At 32.4% G+C, this 23,136-nt stretch overlaps 1 protein-coding gene across 4 annotated transcripts in view; it reads left to right on the forward strand.

The window, feature by feature from the left end:
• The window catches only part of LOC118191561 (autophagy-related protein 16-1-like), a 237,963-nt gene extending 215,923 nt beyond the window's left edge, over positions 1 to 22,040 (forward strand). For 2 of the 4 annotated variants that reach the window (XM_085807477.1, XM_085807479.1), the window contains 2 exons: positions 12,210 to 12,356; positions 21,562 to 22,040. In XM_085807477.1, coding sequence (XP_085663603.1) covers positions 12,210 to 12,356; positions 21,562 to 21,694 — 280 coding nt within the window. In that variant the 3' untranslated portion in view covers positions 21,695 to 22,040. Of the gene's footprint in view, positions 1 to 12,209; positions 12,357 to 21,561 lie in introns of those variants that run through there. The other 2 variants (XM_085807478.1, XR_015038466.1) reach the window with 2 other exon arrangements.
• Positions 22,041 to 23,136: the final 1,096 nt, after the last annotated feature.

A 23,136-nucleotide genomic window follows, 5' to 3' on the forward strand; every position in this document is an offset into this window, starting at 1 on the left:
GAAATTGCAGTGATTTTGAAAAATATGGCAACAGCAAATATTTACACAATCAAATTCATGAAAATACATATTGAATGTCATAAGTTTATTGATGTTTGTTATGAAGAAAAATGTGAAATAAATTAAATACAGATCATTTAATATTTTTAGAATATAGCCCTTGAGCAACTCAGTTTTTAGTGGGCTGACAATGCCATGTTTGTCAACAAATAAAAACCACATGCTAATTCCCCCCTAAATAGGCATCAATTCAATTAAAACTTCTTCTCATCGATAGCTTATAAACCACAAAATAATGCACCACATATATTATAGAAGTAATGCACTCTTTAAAATTCACTATATTTATTTACCATAACGACACTCTGGCGTGACTCATTTAACAGCTTGACATCTCAATCACAACTCAGAATGCACAAAATGTTATCATCTGAAGAAGCCCCATGTTCTGTTTAAACTATAATAAATCTGGAAAGAAATTAAACAAATAGAAAAGAAACAGTTTCTCACAGACGATTCAGCGCCACTTCTAGTGCGAATGCACTACTCATCAACATTCTCTTCTGTCGCCGACAATACTTTTAGCTGATACAAAACACTCCTGGCATTGAAATTGACAATTTCAAAACTATTATTATGAACAATGTAAATATAAAGGCACTACAATAAAATACTTAACAATAACAAATCACAATACTGAAGAATATACATTGAAATCATTGCAACAATTATGTTTTAGCAATTACCTTTTAACAACTATTCAAGTTTTAGCAACAAATAAGTTTTTATAATCATTCTACAGGAAGTATACAAATATATCGAATGTTTTGTTTTAACAAATTTTGAATAGGCAATCTTAGTTACTACTCTTATTCTGTTTTTCATTTCATAACACATTCTGTTTTTCATAACATGAGAAACCTCAGCTTTTCTCCCCACTAACCATTTGGTTGAAGGCAAATTTTCTGTTTTTATTAATACAAGAGTTCCTAACTGAGCCTCTTCTTTTAAAAATTTCCACTTGTGGCATTCTTGTAAATTATTAAAATAATCATGTTTCCATAATTTCCAAATTTTCTGTGTACTTATAGTAATTCTTTGACATTTAGAAATTTTGTTTTCATTTATATTGGATAATTCTGGCTCAGGAAAAATTGTGATAGGTCTACTGACCAAAAAGTGACCTGGGTTCAAAGTTTGAAAATTGTTGTAATCAGCTAAAATTGGAGTAAAAGGTCTTGAATTCAATATGCCTTCAATCTCTGTTTAAAATAGTTAAGAATTCTGTTTAAAATAGTTAAGAATTAAGCACTGATTCCCAATAACTCTTTAAATTACTGTTGAATGATTTAACCCAGGCTTCCCGAATTCCGCCAAAATTGGGTGACGTGGGAGAAATGAATTTTCACTCTCTTTCTTCAGTTGCATAAAATTTTGCTAAATTCTCATTTCGACACTTAACCAGTTTTTGCAATTTTTTGAGTTCTACATTAGTACCAAAAAAGGTTTTTAAATTATCACTCATTTTCTAGTATATTTTCCCCTTCTAAAGAAAAAATGTTTTTAAGCTTGCAATAAAAGATTCGCTAGTTTGGTCTGCCACAAAGGCTAAGTTTATGGCTTTAGTACTCATATACTACGACATAGATTTTGTTCAAAACTCCCTTACATTTATTCTTAAACTTCACACATCTGTAGACGAACTTTCTACAATTGTTTCTGCTATTACGCAGCCAGAATCTTTGTCATACCTGATGTAACAAAGAATGTGATCCTAAATGAAAGTACTTCAAATGAAAAAATGCTTCAGCATAATAGTAGTTAAACGATGCTTACTTGGTAAAACAAGAGGGTGTTTAGTATTAACAGGTAGGTCTGAATAGGACAATCAGCCGCCCACTCTAATTAGTCTTATATTATCAAGAAACACATTCAGCTCTGCTAATTTACTTTTAGGGCTTGCACACTTACCTATTTTTAATTTATTTATTTCTTGTCCAAGCTCACTTTTTTGGGCGTCTAATAAAATATGCACTTCAGCATCCATTATCTCTTCTAAAGTAAGTACTCCAGAACTCCTTACCTTGGGGTTCTTAAGATTATGGATGAACCTGAAAATTAAACTTACAACATGAATAAGTTTAGTGTAAATTAGTGGACAAATTAAGAATATCATTAAAAGGGGTTTTGTTCACTACATGCAATTAAAATTAAGTTAGAACCATTTTGCAGTTTATTGTCCTTTTAAGTTCATTTGGACACACTTCTTTAGCAACCTGAACTGATAAGTTCTGATGAGAAATCTCTGGACACATTAGAAAATCACAGCATGACCACCATTTAGAACAGTTCAGAAGAAAGTTCAAACACTACCCATCAGAATATCTGCTGGGTTGTCTTTTGTTGGACAATAAAACCAGTCTGTTGGCTGTGTTAACTTCCTAATCTCGTTAACTGTGTTGGCAGTAAAAGATTTCCATTTAGTGCTGGTACTTTTAACCCTTTTTGGCATGCTACCTTTAAAGTTGGAATTTCGATTTTAAAAAAAGGTAGGCAGTTTAATTAGGCCTAGAGGAGTATGCAAGTAAAATTTTGTAAAAGTAGCACTTATCATTTTAATTTTGCTCACTGAATAGAGCTTCAAAAAGAGTGCTGAAATGAGCATTGCTGGGAAGTACGTAAATGAGTAAGAGGTTTTGCCTACGATATAAAAACACTAGATTCTGAATACCATAGCAGATTTAGCATTATCAGGGTATGCCACGGGGAAATCTGCTACTCTACACCCCTCTAAAAAGCTCATTTTTGGTTGTATGATGAATGCTTATATGAATGAAAAAAAAAGTAAGTTGGGTGTATGATATTTACATTATTTACACTTTAGTCTATTTTTTTTCATCATATTATTTTTCAAAGAAAGTGACACCACCTTTGAAAAAGCACAATCCAATATTGCATGTTTTGCACATGTGTTGGGATCCGTATCGGATTCACTATCTGAAAACAATTTGTGTAGCACTTTCAGTGCTTTAGAAATGGTCAGCCCTCTCTGATCCATTTGCAAAATAATTCAAAATCCGAAAAAAGTAAATTAATATTATATCCACACTTTGAAATTATAAACTATGAAATAAAAATATAAATGTCTACAACTCAAAATTATTAAACGTAGCGCTAAAAAAACTTCTTTGAACCAAATCGAAAGAGAAAAAGGGAACTGCTCTAGTAAAAAACCAAACAGCTAACTGATAAAATTATCCCTGACCTTCAGAAAATCACCCCAATTTCTTAGTTGGTAACCAAACCTCCCCTCCAAAAAAAAAAAAAGAAGAAGAAAGAGGGGGGGAAACAGGAAATGAAACACAGATGTGGATCCACATTTCTATGTTAATGAGCTGACCGATGAGCTCCAGAGAAACAAACATACAGCTGCCTCTCAGTGACCTAGACTCACAGTGAGCCCAGCCTGGGCACATCCCGGTTCACCGTTCGATTTTAGACAAGATTTCAAGGTAAAAATTTAAAACTCATATAGAATAACATAGAAATTTCCATTCAAACAATTCCTTTTATACCCTAAGAAAATTCTGGAAGATTTGTTTTAAAAATGAGGGTCTTAAAAAATTAAACATGGCTAAAGTATATGGACTCGTTTATGTTGAGCTGCCATCTACTATAAATAAAGAACGTTCAGAGTAACCTATAGTAACCTTGAAATCCTTTTTCATTCAGTTTTTCTGTGCGTACAGAAGGAATTTTTTTTGGTGCCGCAAAGGGTTAATCCAGCATAGCACTATTTTGGCATCAGTCCAATAAAATATTGTCAAGGATTTCTTTTGATCGAGCAATTTTTTTCACTTCAGAACCTAAACTCTCTGCTAGTAATGCACCAAGTAATTCAAGACGAGGTAACATAACTCTTTTCACAGGTTCAACATGACATTTCGATGCAAGAAAACTCGCAAAAATTTCTACTTGCTTACTCTGTTTTACGTAGATGTACGCCTTCTGACTTGCATCTGAGAAGCAGTGGATCTCTATGGAATCGACTTTGAGATTCAAAATAAATCTTGGAACTGCAATTTTATTTCATTGATGACACTCACAACACCACTTTTCCCACTCTTGAAAAATATCTGTAGGTAGTTCATCATCCCATGTCAGTTTTTGAATCCAAAGTTCTTGTAGCAAGAATATCAGTCTAACAGCTCATCTCGATATTTTTGTATGTGTTCTTTAATGGAGTAAAAGGATCAAAAGTCTTCCCTGCAGTTTTCAAGATGAATCATTTCATATTACACATATTTTTTAAAGAAATTCGATCAAACTGTGGCTACACTCAGACTATCTTCATTAGTATCCCACAACATTCCCAAGATCTCAAGTGTCTCGTTTGAGTCATTGTCTTTATGTGGATGTATCTCAAACCCTCCTTCTTTTTATTTTTTCTTCAGCTCAGGATCATTAGATACCCATTTAATGCAAGTTCATCTTTGCTTCACTCGTAATTTGTTTAGCCTTACGCGATAAGCTTAGAGCTTCATCTATACTGTCTTGTCCTGTAATAAAATCATTAACATATAAATACATGAATTCAGCATTTCAAATACATCTCGCTGCTCATCTTGATATTTTTTTATGTGTTCTTTAATTGTTGCAGCCAACAAGAACAGGTTTGAATTTATTCCAAAATTTACGCACTTGAATCTGTATGTCGCTAATTTTAGATCATTTAATGGTGTGTTTTCCACAAACAGGAATCGCACTGTGCCTTGATCCTTTTCTGCCAAAGCAATCTGCAAAAATGCTTTTTCCACATCTGCTGAAACTGCAACTTTATTTAATTGGAAATTAATTGGCAGATGGAACATGTTAGGATTCAAATTTGTCCCTGTCCATAGACAATCATTCAGAGATAACTGCCCCAACTCATGTGAGCTGCCATCAAAGACTCTTCTAGTTTCTGTTGAAGCACTGGTTTCTCTAAACACCGATTTATGTGGTAGGTAAAAGACTGATTTACCAACAGGTAAAAATATTTTCATCTGGCACTTTCACTTTATGTGGAAAGCAATGTTTTGTCATAATTTATTCGCCTTACAAGAGTTTTTAATCTATTTTCTGCTACTCAGTAATTATCAGCTAATTTATTCCAGTCCTTTTTCCAAGGCAAAGTAACCTTGTAACGGCCAGCTTTAAAACAAACTGTCTTATTAAATATTTCCAATGCTTTGTCTTCCTCGTGACAGTAAGGATCGTCTTTAATTCCTAATGATTCTAGTTCAAAAAACATTTTCAATTCACTGTCTGAATTACCATTAATTAACCTACAATATGATAAATTATTTTGCCGTGAATTGTTTATATTTCCACTAACTATATATCCAAACACACTATTTTGTAATATGAAACCTGTGCGAGGAACACAGATTTTACTAGTTCATAACATACCATAGGAAACTTCTGCACAGGTTTACTTTCTCTGGTTTGTTAAATTCCAGATCTGCTAAATTCACCTTCTCGGGAATCATAAGGTTACTAACATCAACAAACTTTGTGGGAGTTAAACCTACTATTTTTGGAATTACCAAAAACTCTAGTTTCCTTTTATACGTTTATTCCTGATAGCAGGTAAGAGCAACTGTTTTTCTTTTTATCGTAATTGAAATACCTGATATATTGCCAACCTAAATATTGGTCTTTTTCTGTTTTTAAATTAAGTATATCCACTAATTCAATGGTACAAAAATAAGAAACACTTCCACTCTCACATAATGCTTTCACTTTAATTAAAGTTCCATCATTAGCCTCCATGAATACAAAGGCAGTAGATAAAATTACGTTTTCCTCACTATTAGTACCCGTAGCTGCTGTAAAGGTTTTGTTTTAAGTTTTAGCTTGAAATGCAGGCGCATGCACATTTAATGCATTTCTGTTTTGATCATCTGACTCCTTATGGTCAGAACTGTCTGCTCTTTCTACTGTGGTACTAACGGAATTACTTTCATCTTGGTAACATAAGAGAAAGTTTTTTTTTTTTTTTTTTTTAACATTTCTTGCACAAGTAATTAGAAGGGCAATTTCTCACACTGTGCAAATAAAAATTCTGTTTTTTTTCACAAATTCTACTCTTTCTTTTATACTTAATTTTTGAACAATTAAAAAATTTTTAGGACAATTAAAAAGCTTGTGATTCTTCAAATTACATGATCTACACGAATCCTGTGTGTTTTATTTACGTTAGAAACAACAGCAGTACCGCTATGTGTAACTTTTTTTTTGTATTAGTTACATTTTTTGAAGCATTGAGAGTTCTTGCATGATCATTAAAGAATTCTATGAGATCAGTTAAAGTAGGCAAATTCTTTTACTTTAGCTTTCTTTCCCACCGTATTTTGATGTTGGGATTTAATTTTTGCCCTGAAATGTGTGCAAATGCATTAGAAGAGAACCCCTTAACACTTTGATTTAAAACTTTTAATGATCTCATGCATTCATTTGTAATATCAATCAAGTTTAATATTGCTGACGCAGACTCACTTTGCATAAGATGCGTAGTCTTAAGTCGTTTCAGATGAGCATCCACTTGTTCATGGTGATTAGAGAACCTTTCTTCTAGTAACGAAAAGGCTAACTTATAATTAGATTCAACTATGGATGTTGACTGCACAATATGATAATCATCTCCTCTTAGTGCAGATTTTAAGTACTATAATTTTACCTCCTCTGTTAAATTAGGATTAGAATCAACACTGGCTAAAATATTAAATTAATTCGACTAAGAGAATATCATCAATCTGTTTCATCGCTTTTACATAAGCATCAATACTTTCATCAGGACATAACCCAAACAAAGAATTGAAATTAAACTTAATCTCTGTCTCAGTCACTTTAAATTTATTTTTCAGTATTTTTAAATCACTTCTTTGGAGATTTTCGTCTATTATTTTTTGCCTTGACTTTGTTAACTGTGTTTTCGATGTAAATTTTTTCGCTAATATCTCTTTTAGTGACATTTCAATTAGCAAAAGTTAATAAACAAATAAAGAGCTTCAAAAGGGTACAATAAGCTTTATAAAGAGAAGGGTACTCATCCTTTTGTTTTTGTAGAACTTCAGTCTGGAAATATCCTAAGCAATCCTTCGTTTCACAAAATCAAGTCATATTTTATTCTCATAAACTTCACTAGCTGTTTCGACTCTGGCTGGCCAAAAAAAAGTTGAATTAAATCTACTTGTCATTGATAGCTTATAAACCACAAAAGAATGAATGCACCACATATATTATAGAAATAATGCACTGTTTAAAATTCATTATATTTATTTACAGTAGCGACACTTTGGCACTAAGCTCATTTAACAGTGTTATATCTCAATCACAACTCAGGATGCAAAAAATCGTATCATCTGAAGAAGCCATGTGTTCTATTCAAACTATAATAAATCTAAAAAGAAATTAAACAAATAAAAAAAAACAGTTTCTCACAGATGATTCAGCGCTGCTTCTAGTGCGCATGCGCTACTTGTCAACATTCTCCTCTGTTGCCGACAGACTGACGACAGTACTTTCAGCTAATATAAAACAAGACGTGCTCTTGTACCTAACCTTAAATTCCAGGGTATGGCAATTCAAAGAGTAGAAAGCACAAAGTATTTAGGCTGCGTTCTTGATTCTAAATTGCATTGGAATAGACATGTTGATTGCATATGTGAAAAAATTGTTAAAAGTCTTCCTGTTCTTAAAAGGTTGGGTGGCTGCAAATGGAGTTGCAGCCGAGACACTGAATTCCACCTTCAAGCTTTTCATTCAGCCAATCTTCAGTTATTGCAAAAAAGTTCTGGTCTCTGCTGCTACTAGTACTATTCAAAAACTTGGAAACTATTCAAAACCAAGCTTTCCATAGTATTACAGGTGCTGTAAGAACCACTCCAATTCTAGCAATACAGTGTTTAACTCAAAAACCTTCCAATAAGAAACAAAATTAAAAGAGGTGCAGTTCTTATACATTGCATTAAAGCTCTTTGGAGAGATTATGACACAAACACAGAAAGAAATCTTAAAACTCAAAAAGGGTTTATACAGTATGCTTATCCTGCAGCCACTGACATGAATGTCCACTTCAATCGTCAACTTCTCTGTGGGCCTGTTTGTCCTTTGGGATATGGAGAGATTTTGGTGTGTCTGAAGCTGGATATGCAGGTTAATAAGAGTCATATGAGTGAACAGGAGGTTTGTGCCATTGCTCTATCTACCACTGAAAACAAATACCCTAGAGACACATGGCTGATTGTCTATACAGATGGATCAATGTTTAACGATGAAGACGGAGTGGGAGCCAGTATGTATTGTGATCTTTTTTCATGCTATGCACCAATAGGTGCTCATTCCACCCATTATGATGGTGAAATTGAGGCTATTTATATTGTATTAAAGCAACTAGCTATCTGCCCCTTGTCATTCTGCAGAGCGGTGATTTTGTCAAACTGCTTGTCTATTCTTCAATCCCTTGCAAGTAGACAGTACTTGTATATTGCAGTGCAGAAAGCCCTCAACGTTAGCCTCTGTTTATTCCATTGCATCCCAGCACACTGTGGATTCCTGGTAATGAGGCTGTTGACTTTTGGCCAAAAAGAGTGCAAGGGTCCTCCAGAGACCTTTCAAAATCCTCTCATTTCATTCACTCAGTTTCCTGATAGAAAGAAGATATGCCTCCAGGATAAAGCAGAGAGCACTTTGTGACTCTGCTGGTAAGCCGTGATCCTCAATGCTTGAGGATACACAGTTGATCCCAGATTTTCCTAGAAGCACAGCTATGCTTTACTACAGGCCATGACTATTTGCCCACATACTTGTATTGGTTTGGACTTTGCGGCTCTTTTTTATGTTCTCTGTGCAGACAACATCAAATTTTTGATGCTACTCATCTTAACTTGCGCTCTGCACTTATATTTTTAAACTATGAAGTTCGTAAATATTGGAAAACTAGAGAACTAATGGCATCATAGTTAATCGTTTGGTTATTTGTAATAAATATTTTTAGAAACTGTGGAAAATCCATTTTCACATGATTATATATAAAGAAGCAAAGTTGATTCAAGTGTTTTTACTCTTAATGATGCTTAATCATATTAATTTGATTTTTATCCATATGTCTAACTGTTTAAGTGCCAGTTACAGCCCACTAGTAACTTAAGTGCTAAAGCTGAGAACACTGTTGTTTAAGTTCTAATTCTGGTGGCTGAGTAAGCTTACTCCATACAGTTTTTAACTGCCTTTATAGTAACATACATTTGAATCAGTTATAAGGTATTTCTCCCGCCTTCTTAGCGTGCTGTCATAGTGTAGTGGTCTGCATGCTGGGTGTGTATTCCAGAGATCCGTAGTCCGATTCCCAGCGAAGACGTTGCTCTGTTTTCATCTTTCATGCTTTGCAAAAGTACTTAATGTCTCTACTGTGGCGCCTGAACTAAAAGGTTATTGGATGATGATTCTCCACACCCAGGATTTGGTGATTGGGTCCCCTAAAAACCCAGTTGCCCTTTAAAAGGGGCAGTTTATAAGGTATTTCTCCCGCCTTCTTAGCTTGCCTTTGTGGTGTAGTGGTCTGCATGTTGGGCGCATATTCCAGAGGTCCATGGTTCGATTCCCAATGAAGGCATCGCTCATTTTTCAAGTCTCCTGCTTACAAAATACCTAATGTCTCTACACGGTTTCCCTAGAAAGCTCCACAAAAGCATCTAACCTTTTATAGATAGACTGTTATGCACTTTGCCTTTATTCAAGTAACCAATAATCAAATTTTTGTGTTTGTTTCAAAATATAAAAAAAGTTTCCTATATTTTAACTTTTTGTTTTAATTTTTTAATTAAAATTTAAATAACAGTTTAAATGTTGTGAACACTGGTAGAAATCAGGGGAATGAATAAAAATATTATTAATGAAAAAAATTTCGTGTTTATTCCTTGTAATATATTCTTCACTGCCCAAGACAGAGTTGCTATGCTGGAAAACCGGGAAAAGTCGGAGAATTTGAAAATTGACCAAAAAGACGTGGAATTTAAATATTTTAGTCAAAATCGGAAAAAGTTGGGGAATTTCATATGGCGATCTCCAAACCAGCAATTTTCGTGCCAGCATTGGGAGTGATTACTTTCTTCTTTGCGAATATATATATATATCGCATGAGCATCATTCGGACAGTTGGCATTGAGCCAATTTTCGCAATGCCAATCAGATCGTCTTTTAGAAAGGCAAAGCTAGTTTTCAGTATTTTTGGTTTCCAGTAACCTCAAGAATCCAGAAAGAAGAATATGTATTATCTGGTTTGCATGCTTGTGTGCACGGCATGTTGAACGAAAGTAAATTTCCCCCCATTCTCGTACAAAACAAAATCTTTTAATCTTTTCTTCTTTCATGAATGTCTTACTTCTAATTTTGCAGTAAAATAAAAAAAAAAAAGTAATAATCAGTCATAAAAGGCTAACTGTTTAATATATCCATATTCCCGAAAATACCGTCGATTTTAGTAATTCAGTTTTTAATCTCTAAGTAATTAACTTAATTTTAATGTTATTCGTATCTTTTAGTGTGGCTTCTTAATTCTAAATTTATTTATCATTAGTTAATAATGCTTTCAAATTTCAGGCAATTTTCTCCGGCATACTTGTGAAACTAATTCTAGCAGTATGATGACATACCATCACGAAATTTAGTGCACATATTTTTTATTTATGCTGCTAAATAAATATAAAATACTTGAATTTATTTTAGGCTATCATTAAATAAATTTCTTTCGTTCTTTAGCTGCAAAATGTCTGCAGAAAAGGCATTTTTTAATCCTGATTGGTCTGATTCTAATCTCAATTCTCAGTGGAGAAAACAACTCCTAGTATAATAGTGATGGGAATTATATACAGTCAAAAGTCCTTAATCCGGACTCATCGGGACTTCGGCTCTTCCGGATTATAGATCATCAGTTTAAATCTGGCAAGATGGCACGCAGAAATTATAAAATAAAAAATATGAAACCGTAATTTATGAAATAAACAGCAATTATGATCTAAAGAGTATCAAAATTTACAAAAAAAAAAAAAAAAAAAAAAAAGCTTAATAATTATTTGTTTACTTTATTAAACATTTCTTTCAACGCGCGCATCCGTAAAGCATACATTACGCATAGTCGAAATTAGAAAATTGCAACCAGAGAACTATTTGATTTGTATTCGTGATATTTATAATGACGAGGAATTTGATTTAAATCATATCAAAGACGGAGTACATCGAGATGAAATACTACATTATAAGCCGAATAAAATAAAAATAACTGCCCCGAAGATAAGGATAGTGCTGACAGATCAACTTCCAGTTCATTGCGCGCTGCGACTTCCCCCGCGCAGAGCAGCGGGAAATTGATAAACAGATTTCGGAATGGTTAGAGAAACAAAGGAACCTTCATCCATTTTTTGCAGCAATTCCACTTTTTGTTTGATGGACATCGAAACATGCTTACCCTTTGTAGATCGAGCATCGGAAATTCTATTTGACATAATCGAAAGTTCCAACTTACTTTTATAAAATTGCTCTAACAGTCTGCAAAAAATAATAAGCCAGTTCCAATTCGAAGATTAAGGAACAACGCAAACTGCAGCATTAACTGAAATAGGTAATTAGATAATTTTAGCTTAGCTTGTACCGTCCGTTATACATTAAACGCGCATGCATATACATATTATGCGCATGCGTACACGCATATGCTCATGCGCAGAAAGTTTGTAGCTTTGAGGTCCGGAGTATAGATCATTCCGTATTATGGGTGTCCGGATTAATGACTTTTGACTGTATATGTATATATATATATACTGTATAATCCATATGTAATTGGCAAATTTTTCTGTGTTTAAGTGGTACCATAATTAATTTACCCTCAGCAGAGCCAACGCACACCGTGCAGATTTCCTATAATTACCCATAAGCACACTACCCGTAATTTTCTTGAAACACACATGGAAAAGTTGGGGAATTTTATTCTCCTGTTTGAGTGGCAACTCTGCTAAGAAGCAACCTTTTCTTAAAGAAGTTTACCTTTAAATAGTGTCAGGGTACATTTTAAATAATTTTTCTGTAATATTAGTCAAGTTTTCTTTTATATATATAATATGAATATGTATATATGAATATATATATTTATATATGAATATGTATGTGCATAGTGCTGATGGGTTTTTAATTGGATGTGACTGGACTCGGGCAAAATTCAGTCCTGATGGCCAGTTTTGTGTTTGTGGATCCCAAGATGGATGTATATACATCTGGGTAATTGCTACTGGAGCAGTAGAGAAGGTCCTGAGGGAGCACAGGTGAGGAATTTTGTTCATTTTTTAAAGGTACATAATCTAGACAGCTACATAACTATGTATAAAAGTTTTAAAGTGTTACCAAGTGTATAAAATTTTAAAAAATAAACCTTAAATGGATGCAGATTTGATTTTAAAAAAAGTCTGTTGTTGCTAGAGCAGCGTACCTAGGCCTCTCTTCATCATAGGAGGAAAAATACTTTTTTTTTTTTTTTCCTTAAAAAATGGACATAATTATCAAACATATAAATCAAGGTGCATAATTAAAGTGCACCTTGATTTATATGTTTAGTATTTGAGTTTTATCCACAGTGCACACCTGGTTGTAAGAAGACTGTTTTTACCTTCTTATTTTTATCTTGATATAGTGGGTGGGAGCAGAAAAAGCTTAACAGGTGTGCTTCTTTTTATTAAGTGTTAGCGTGATTGATTAGAAATTGCAGCAATTTCCATAACATATTGGTCTAAATACACCCTAAAATTTGCATGATGCTACAATGAAATTTTCATGAGTTTGCATTTTCTCTGGGGAGTAGTACAGTCAAAAGTCGTTAATCCGGACTCGTCGGGACTTCGGCGATCCTCACGCGTTTTAAAAATTTCTTAAAGTATTTGTAGTACATAAATAACAGTTTCTACGTACTTTAAAATAATTAATAAATGATAATTATTAAATACTAAATTATAATTGATTATAATCAATTATATAAATAATAATAGTTAATTATAAATGTAAGACAAATATTAAATTGAAAGAACTAAATAAATAATGTAAAACTTTATGAAGCATTTAAATGCAGTAATTACCTAAAAATCTTTTTGTGTGTGATATACTTTAAACTAAATCGTAAACTGAACTAACCAGTAAAACTAAATCGGCTATTAGCTTGGGAACTTGAATCAATTTTACACCACTGTCGAACACTCGAAAAATCTTCCTCATTGCTTGAATCCTCCATCTGAGCTTGATATCCTGTGAACAAATTCTCCATCAGACTCAAAACTTGATAAGCTTTCTGTATCACAATCGTAATCACCATCATAATTATCTAACTTTCGCTTTTGAGCCATTTTACTTTACAAACACCCTAAAAAACGTGCCAAAATACACATAAAAGGAACAATGTAGAAAAAAAAATTCCCCCTTCATTATGAAAAGAAATTCATGGAACCCGTACTGCTATCTGTAGACTGTAAAACTAACTAAATTTCGCGAGTAGGATTCCTTTGTAACATAATCAATGTAGAATAATGATGCCAAACGAGCTCAGCTCGGCAGCGCGCGTTGGGTAAAAATTTCACTATATGAGTAGTGCTTGTTTCTAACCATTTTGGTTGAAATCTTGCTCACAAACAGAACGCATTTGCCCACATTATTAAACGTGATTCAATTGTGAGCTGAACTCATTCATAACCATCAAAGGGTTAAAAGCTATCTCTGTATCAGTGTCTCACTTTCATGATAGAGAAGTTTAGGTAATTTTTTAAGTTGGGTTTTAAAAATAGATTAGAGTAGCATTTGTGAATTATCACTGTCTGTTGAACTCCCAGAACATAAACAGGATTCAAAATATCTCACAGAATGTACAAATCATTGTTCTAAGACAACACACATTCCCAATCTGAATTTCTGAACCTTGATGTTTTAACTGACTAGGTATGAAATGGCTTTGCCATTGAAATTGGCTTTGCCATTCATTGGACACATACCTCAGCAATAATCTCAAGGAGAGATTTGTGGGGCATACTTTGGCCACTCGGTTATAAAATAGTTTTGATAGTAAAGCATAATGGCCCAGATGCTAATACAACCAATAAATGGGTGCCAAATTTTTGATGGAATAGTGAAAAACAGTCAGTTCAACTGCATCAGTATAGGACTCACATAACCTGATAATGAAGTTTTTTTGAGTAATTCCACATAAAATACTTGCAAATATGTTATAGAATTTATATTGCGCAATTTAAAATATGCCATGATGTCAAAGCTGCTACAAAGACTGTCTGGAGTTGGAGAAACAAACGGATTTTGACAATACAAGAAACAGAAAAATTCACACATGACGACGATTTGAAGAAAAGAAAGATTTTTGTGGACTGGGCATCTGAAATTATCTGGAAATTTCTCTTAAAGTGCTAAATTATGTAGCATAAAACGTAGAATAATAATATACGGTACTGAAGACAACAACTAACTATAGTGTAACTCTTTTCCCCGCACTCCTTCAGAAACTATATGGAACACAAAATTTTGCCTTAAATTTTGCTCTATGAAGTTACCATGATTTGGATAACAGAGTGAAACATGCTGTCTTAGTGAGGCTGGGAATTAAGTCTAAAAAGAATACAGTGAGTTCACATATAAAAGTGGCATTATGAATTATGGTGTTTGCATACTAAATAAGTAACATTTTAATGACTTAAATTTATTCTGTTATTAATACCTGGATGATACTGATAACCACTTTTCAATAAACAGTATAAAATGGCACTTGATTAAATAATCCCCCCTTTTTTTTTCTTTTACATTTTAAAACTAAAATATGTTATTTCAGAAAACAGTTTTGCAACTTCTGTTTTATTCATCAGATATTTTGGAGAAGAAGTAATGTAAATTGGGAGCACTTACATAATTGGAAATTGCAATAACAGCAATCTATGATAAAATTGAATTACTTTTTAATTAAACCAGACATATTCTAATTTGTTGAGAGTTTCCTCATTAAATAATAGGTTATAATACAAATTTTTAACATTTATGTAGAACTAAAATTTCAAGATGCCTGAGTTTGATTTTAACAGTTCCATTGAGGTTTAATTTTTAATCATTTCTATAGCATTAAGTGTTTATTTTTTATTTATTCCTTGTATGAAAAAAGGTTCAAAGATGTAGCTATTTTTGGTAACATATATACCAATTGAATGTTATAACAGAATTTATCAGTGAAAAAGAAATGAGATCAAGACTAGATAAATCTAAAATTTCAAACGGTCTGTAATAATCAAATAGAATAATTTTATAAGATTAATATTAAAATATAATAGAAATCATTATTGTAAGTGCTTCCTAAAGTCAGATGATTTTGTAATGTAATTTTAAATTTGAGCAAAAATTTTGTAATAAGGAAAGTTATGTATTATAATATAAAAAATCACGTTTTCTGTAATAGCAGTGTACACATTTCTTCTGTGTATCATCAAGTACTGTCATTTCGGAATAACTGCAATTTGAAATATTTTCCTCAGTGAGGTAAAGCAGCTAGAAGTCTTGTCTCTAATCTCTACATTTCCTTTCTTTTTGTGACATAAATGAATCCTTCTGAGAATCCATTAAACTACACACAAAGAGCTTTGTTGCAAATAGGAGATGATTTTTTAAAGGGGGAAAGCATGTGGTTCAAGATACACTGTCCTCAAAATGTTAAATATGTTTCTGACTATATCCAACTAATTCCTGGTAAGAAATTATTATTTAAGAAAAAAAGAAAGAAGGTAAGAAAATTTAGTTTTTTCCCCCCAATATGCTTTTGAATTGTTATATAAATACAATTTAATTTTTTATTTATATATGCAAAGATCAAATCAGTCTCATGCATTTTTTCAGTGTTATCTTGCACTGTACATAATACCACATTCTTGAAGTTGGTGTGATTGGTAACAACCCCCCTCTTTAGTTTACCAGTTTCTCACCTCTTTTTTTTGCCTATATAACTAGACCTGCTGCAAACAATTTCACTCTAAAAAATCTCAGACTTTTAATGGTGAGCCATATTTACAGAAAACCATAAAATAAATCAGTTTTGAAATATAATTGAAATCTAAAGTATCATTCAAATTGAATCATTCTTTTAAATAATTATTCCATGTCTTTACCGCCCAGGTGGGAAAGTGGTAAGTGACTCTGACTGCCGTACCGAAGGGCCCCAGGTTCAAATCCTGGAGAAGGCATGGATGTAAATTATCTGTCCTTTCACAGGAGACAACAGTAGCCACCTATTAGGTACCTCCATAATAAAAATGACCATTGCTTCTGACATTAATGGTGGCTAAAATCTAAAATAGATAGCTCCCACCATAAAAAAAACCCACCTTTCTGTGTAACTTAATTACTTTATTTATCAAAGTTAGAATAAATATTTCATTTTGCTAAATTAGAAAGATTGTAGAAAAATGCTTTTACTTTTAAGGACTGAAATATTTTGACTTTATTGCATATTTTGCTATAAAACCTAATCTCTAAATTTAGTCCTGAAGCTCCAAGGAAAGAATGCTGAAAGAAATCCTTTACAATGGGTCGCCAGATTTCATAAATACATGATGATTCTGTTTTTTGAACTGTCAAGGCAATTTTATAACATTTAATTGAGATAAAGTCCATGAATCTTTGCTAGGTGTTGCGCTTTCATTATTTTCTGATTGTTACAATAAAAATCAAATCTTGTGATAAACAGTATAGATTTTTTTAACCCATACTATTACTCTGATGTATCTATTATGATATCTTTTACAGAAAATAAAGAGCTCACTCATAAAACACAAAACAAAAAAACTTCAAAAGTAATTAGTGCTTTGAGGAAGAATTATAGGTTTTGTTTATATCATGTTTTAACGAAAGCTTCCCACCACCACAAATATCGCCTGCGCAAACAGTTCACGTTGGTATGTTTAATCATATTTTGTCAAACGATTTTTGGCATTTGAAAGAAGGAGACTTGCTTTTGAAAACTGTGAAATTTGTAAAAAAAATGCCGCTATCATTAAGCACAGGGTATCTGAAATGGAACTATCATGCTATGAGATTAGAACCATCATTTACTTTCAGTTCTGTTGCAAAAAGTCAGCTACAAAATGTTACCAAATCATGTCTACAGCTTTAGGTACTAATGTTGTATCATGTGATTCTGTGAAGGTTTGGTACCAAAAGCTCAAAAACAAGGAATAAGACATTCAAGAAGCAGAGTGTTCTGACTAGCGTACTTATGTTGATGAGGGCCGCCTACAAGAACTCATGGTATCAGTATGCAACCTTTCGAGAGCTTGCTAAGGAATTAGATGTTAATGTTATCTCCATTAGTCGTGCTATCCATCGCATATACTTGTGTTACAAGTTCAATCATTGGGTGCTGCGTGAGTTGACTCAAGGAGATCAGGACAGACACGTTTGGACTTGCACTAATCTGCTCGAATATCAATGCAAGGAGAAAATTCTGGCCTAGATTGTCACTAGTAAAGAAGTGGATTTACTTCAACAACAGAGGGTGAAAGGGGGTTGGTCTGCACCCGGTGAGCTCATCAGCAGCGTCACAAAGCACAATTTGACTATGAAAAAGATCATGCTTTGTATCTGGTGGTATTGTTGGGGTATTATTCTCAAAGAATATCTGGAAAAAGGCAAAACCCTTGACAGTAATTTCCTAGACCATGTTAACGATGCTATCAAGGCAAAACGTTGAACTGAGTTCCGACGCAAAAAAAAATAATGTTCCATCAAGGTAATGCAAGACCACATGTGTCTGCATTCACCGGCTGGACTCAGTATGGACTTGAATGGGGTCTTTTGCCACACCCACTATCTAGTTCTGACATACTCCTTCAGACTTCAATTTTTTTCACACCTGCCGCTACATCTTGCTGGTGCTATCTTCCATTCTACTAGGACGTGTGAAATGAGGTTGACTGTTTTTTGACTAGCGGCCGAGAAGTTTCTGGGCCGAAGGCTTTAAAAAATTAATCAAAATATTGGCTGAAAATCATAGATTTGGGTGATGATTACAACTTGCACTAAAGATACTGCTTTCATGTTTTCCTTTTCCCCCTAACTTTATTAAAAACACTTTTTGGCAGAAAACTTTCTTTATAACCAGATATTTTAGAAATATAGGCTCCTAAAATGCTTATTTAAAAAGGTAAAATAATGAAAAAGTAGATAAAATTAAATAGGTATTTCGTATTCGGAAAATTGAGAAATAAAAATAAACATTACCTCAAATACAGTTGTCAAGGAACTATCAAGGTCAACTATTTGTACCATTCAATTATTGTGCATTGTACATACATGGTAATGTCTCTAATCACTAGGCTGTCAAGCCCATCTTTTAAGGTAAGCCCTTTTTTTGCGGGGGGGGGGGGTCATGCATACATGTCATATTTTATCTTAAGCATTATCACCATGTATAACTGGCAGTCGTCTAGGAACTGTTAATCAAGCTTTTAAATATATTAACTTACTTGCTGGCTCAAAAAGGAAATAACAATATGAGTTAAGGAGATGTAGCTTTAAAAAAAAAAGAAAAGAAAAAGAAAGAATTGACAGTTTGATCAGCTTGATTTTCCTGCTTTTTCCCATCATTATATAGAGGAATCTTAATTCAGTTAGAAAGTTATTTTAACCTTTTCCTGGGGGCTACATGTATGATTAATGCATTTTCTATATTAAATGAGGCTCAAAGAAATTGTATTTAATATGGAGATTTAAAATTCTCTGTTTAGTGCAGAGCAAGAAATGGCACATCATGTTGATTTGTTTTCTGTTCCATACTGATTATATAGTGTACCAAATAGCTTCAATACATTAAAAATAGTCTCTGTAGTCCATGTGAAAAGGTTAAGTATCTTAAAAATCCTGTTTTCAAATGATTCTGAAATTAAGCTTATATTTATCTATATCATAAATACTTTTATATATCATCTTTGAATGTTGATTTTCACATTTCAATATGTCATGCGTAAAGAGACTAAATGGATATATTCCATTGTGTTGCGGATAAAACAAACATAATACAATGTGTCCACATTGGCCTTCCTTTGTTACTGCTAACCCAGATCAAAACTTTGAATATTAGGAGAAATTTCTCCCAGTTTTTAAGAAATCCTTAACTAAATCCAAAAATTCTAAAATGAAAAGGAAATGTGCTGAAGAATACATAAAGAAAATTATTCTTCAAAGATATGTGCAGTTATTATTATGTAAATTACCCAATTGTTTATGATTTCAGCCTTTACTATAATTTTCCATTTTTGTTTCCTCGTACGATAGAGTTACTGAACCAGATTAAATTAAAATTAAATTGTATAATCTTTAACCACTAGTCCACATTTTTAGTTTGAATTTGACTGTTCTTGTTTAATTACGTCACCGTGAGATGTAATTGACTTTCATCATTAGCATCGGAACATGCCTTTACGTTTGTTCTAAGTTCTTTTTAAATAAGAAGACAATATCAGACAAAGGTTCTTATTTAAACCTTTGTCTGATATTGTAGTTACTTTCAGACATAGTGATAATTTGCTTCACGTCTATCGGGGATTTGGGACTATTTAACTTTTACAAGGTCAAGCAAACCCTCATCGGTACATTGTGGAGAGGTTGACAAGTTAGGATGCAGAAACTAGCGAGAGCATTGGTTTGCTTATTGAGACAAATCTCTAATTATTGATTGAAAAGATGCTTTGCTGAAAGAGAAAAAAATCGATATAAACTAGCAAAATGTTTGGGAAGGCTTCAAATTAAAATGACGGATAAATATTTTGTTGAATGTTGTTGTTACAAAACATAAATGTTATGTAGCTTCTAATACTATGTAATTATTTAATATCCTTTAAGAATGAGTGTCATAAATTACATGTATTTTAAACTGTGAAATTTTATTAGATTTTGATTTTAATAGGGCTTTTTAACAAATATTGTTTAAAAATAAAATGTAATAGTGGCCATGTAAATCCATAATGACTAAGGTTACCTATTTACCTAATTTAATTATTTATAACTAACTGCTTACCATTAAAAATGATCTCTATGTATTAAAGCGAGTTATTGCCTTTCATTAATACTCACTTTGGTCACAAGAAAAAACACAAAAATGTAGAAATTCAAGTAAAACTTATTCTTTGCATCTAGTGAGACTTAAAATAATACTAAACAACTTATCACCTCTGGTGCTTTAATGGCTTATTGGGACCTTAAAGTATATTAACTGGGTTACAACCTCTGGAACTCTACACAAAGCTATGATACTAACTGCATCAAACAGAGCCTGACTAAATTTCAACACTTGCCAACCGTGCGTACAAGTTTGTTCGAATCAGCATGTCTCTCTCTGGACAATCAGCAGCGGTGATAACATTCAGTCTTTTGTTATGGATAAGGCTAATTATGATCTTACTTCATATTTTAACCTATGCCATTTGACATAAAATCTACCTGCTATTTGCTAGACCTCTAGACTAGCAGTTCTCAATCTTTTGACTAACATATACCATCTAAACAAAAATTAAAAACCTTTAGTACCACCACTGCAAAGTTCTACTACCACCACCACTCTTGAACAAAGCTCAGATCGCATAAATGTATGAGTGTTAGAAAAAAACTCAATCAGGATGTTGGGGTTTTAATTTTTGAAATAAATAGTTAAAAATTCTTTGCTTCTTTATGTACCACCTATTTTTTTCTTGCAAAAAAGACTAGACTGAAAAAGTATGTGATAAAATTAGACATTAAAAAAAAAATCAACATAAAGCTAACTTAGTAAAACCTAAATGTCACTTATTTTCTTTCAAATATTTCCAACCTATTATAAGTATAAAATATTTAATGCTACTTGATAAACTGCATAAAGTGTATTTTATTTTCAAACTTAATAAAAATTATGTTGATTAATTCATGTTTAGTAATAATGCATATTACTTAGGGATCTATTTTATTTTTAGGATGGCATTACAAAAGTGAAATTCAGGCATAGAATAATATTTTTAATTGAATTTATTCAGTTTCCATTTGCTCATAGGTCTTTTTTTTATTAATGGCCCTTAAAAGTCCTTAAAAAAGTACTTACCATATTTGACAGCATATAAGACGCACTTTTTTTCCTAAATTTGGTCTCAAAAAAGTTACCTGCGTCTTATATGTGAAGGTAATTGCATTCAGTAATTGTCTATTTGGCTTTTACGAAACGTGAGAACTAAAAGAAACCACGCTATTGAAACTTTTTTTCCTTGTGTGTGGCCATCTAAATAAGGGTGCGTCTTATATGCCGTCAAATACGGTAATTTCCATGTGCAGAAATGTGTACGAACCCTGATAAAATATTTTGATATTAACATGAGAAATAAATCAGAACAGAGGTAAAATTATGTATAACTAATGTTTCACTAATTTGTTCATATCACTGCCAAATGTTTTTTTTTTTTTTTTTTTTTTAATGAGTAGCAGTTATTTTTGCTTTGCAGTGGAACAGTTGTGGCCTGTGCTTGGAGTTGGTGTGGAAACTATCTTCTTAGCTGTGACAAAAATAAAAGAGCTATTTTGTGGTCTGAATTTTAAAGAACAGCTATGTCACTCATGAAAATCTCCTTTATTTGTACAAAAATTCTAATGTTGTATATGTTTGTAAATACTGTACTGTAAAATGTGTGAATGAAAGAATGTTGTTTATATTTCATTGCTTTCATTTGGATGAAATTTTTAGTATTGATAAGCTTCTTTAATTTGCTGTAAACTGCCATTTGCATGTTCTTTATCTGAAAGATATACATAAGGTTTTTAAGGAAATTTTTCATAAGATTGTATGTACTTAAAGCTTTATTGCAGGTTTTTGTTTTAATACTACAGTAATGAAAATTGAGATTTCATGTTAGGAAATGTGTACTCAATAAAATGTAAGTATAAAAGTTAGCACAGTCAGAATTAAGTGTTTTCATTTATAAAATTTCAAGTTTAAAGAGTAAAATTATTGATTAGTTATAAATTTTAGACCCTTTGAATGTAAATTTTTAACAGCCATTTTTATGTTTTTATCATATTGGTACTTTTTTGTGAGAATTGTTCAAGATAAAGTTAAAAGTAGATTTTTTAAATTAGTTCCTTTTAGAGAACATTTAACTTATGGCTGAGCATTTCACTTCCACTATAGAGAATGATTTAATAATACAGTCAAAAGTCATTAATCCGGACTCGTTGGGACTTCGGCAATTCCGGATTATCGATTTTTCCGGATTATAGATCATCAGTTTAAATCTGGTAAGATGGCATGCAGAAATTATAAAATTAAAAATATGAAACCGTAATTTATGAAATAAAGAACAATTATGATCTAAAGAGTATCAAAATTTACAAAAAAAAAAAGCTTAATATTTATTTGTTTACTTTATTAAACATTTCTTTCAATGTAAGTTGTTTAGGTTGCGTCGTTTTTTATGTGATAATACTTTCTCTTTAATTCTATAAACAGACATAATTTCTTGTTCAGTTACAAAGTTACGTTGTTCAAGTCCTATGATTGCAGTGTCGAGAATACCGACTAATTTGTCAATCGAAATTTTTTCGTTTTCAATAACCTCTGTGTCACTTTCTTCGCTATCGGAAGCAAATTATAATGAAGAGGAATTTGATTTAAATTATATCAAAGACGGAGTACGTCGAGATGAAATACTACATTTAGTAAGGAATTATAAGCCAAATAAAATAAAAACATCTGCCCTGAAGATAAAGACAAATAAACTTCCAATTTATTGCACACTGCGGCATCCCCCCCCCCGCTGGAGGTTAGCGTGAAATTGATGAACAGATTTCGGAATGGTTAGATAAACAAAGGATATGCCTTTGTTTTCTTTTTTTTGCAGCAATTCCACTTTTTGTTTAATGGACTTCGAAACATACATTCGCTTTGTAGATCCTTTACATATTAGTAAATATATATCAGAAATTCTATTTGACATAATCGAAAGTTCAAGCTTACTTTTATAAAATTGCTCTAACAGTCTTCAAAAAATAATAAGCCAGTTCCAA

This window comes from Stegodyphus dumicola, chromosome X1 (assembly GCF_044657685.1).
Source record: "Stegodyphus dumicola isolate Sdum_Otavi_A_Nest chromosome X1, ASM4465768v1".
NCBI classification, from domain to species: Eukaryota; Metazoa; Arthropoda; class Arachnida; order Araneae; family Eresidae; genus Stegodyphus; species Stegodyphus dumicola.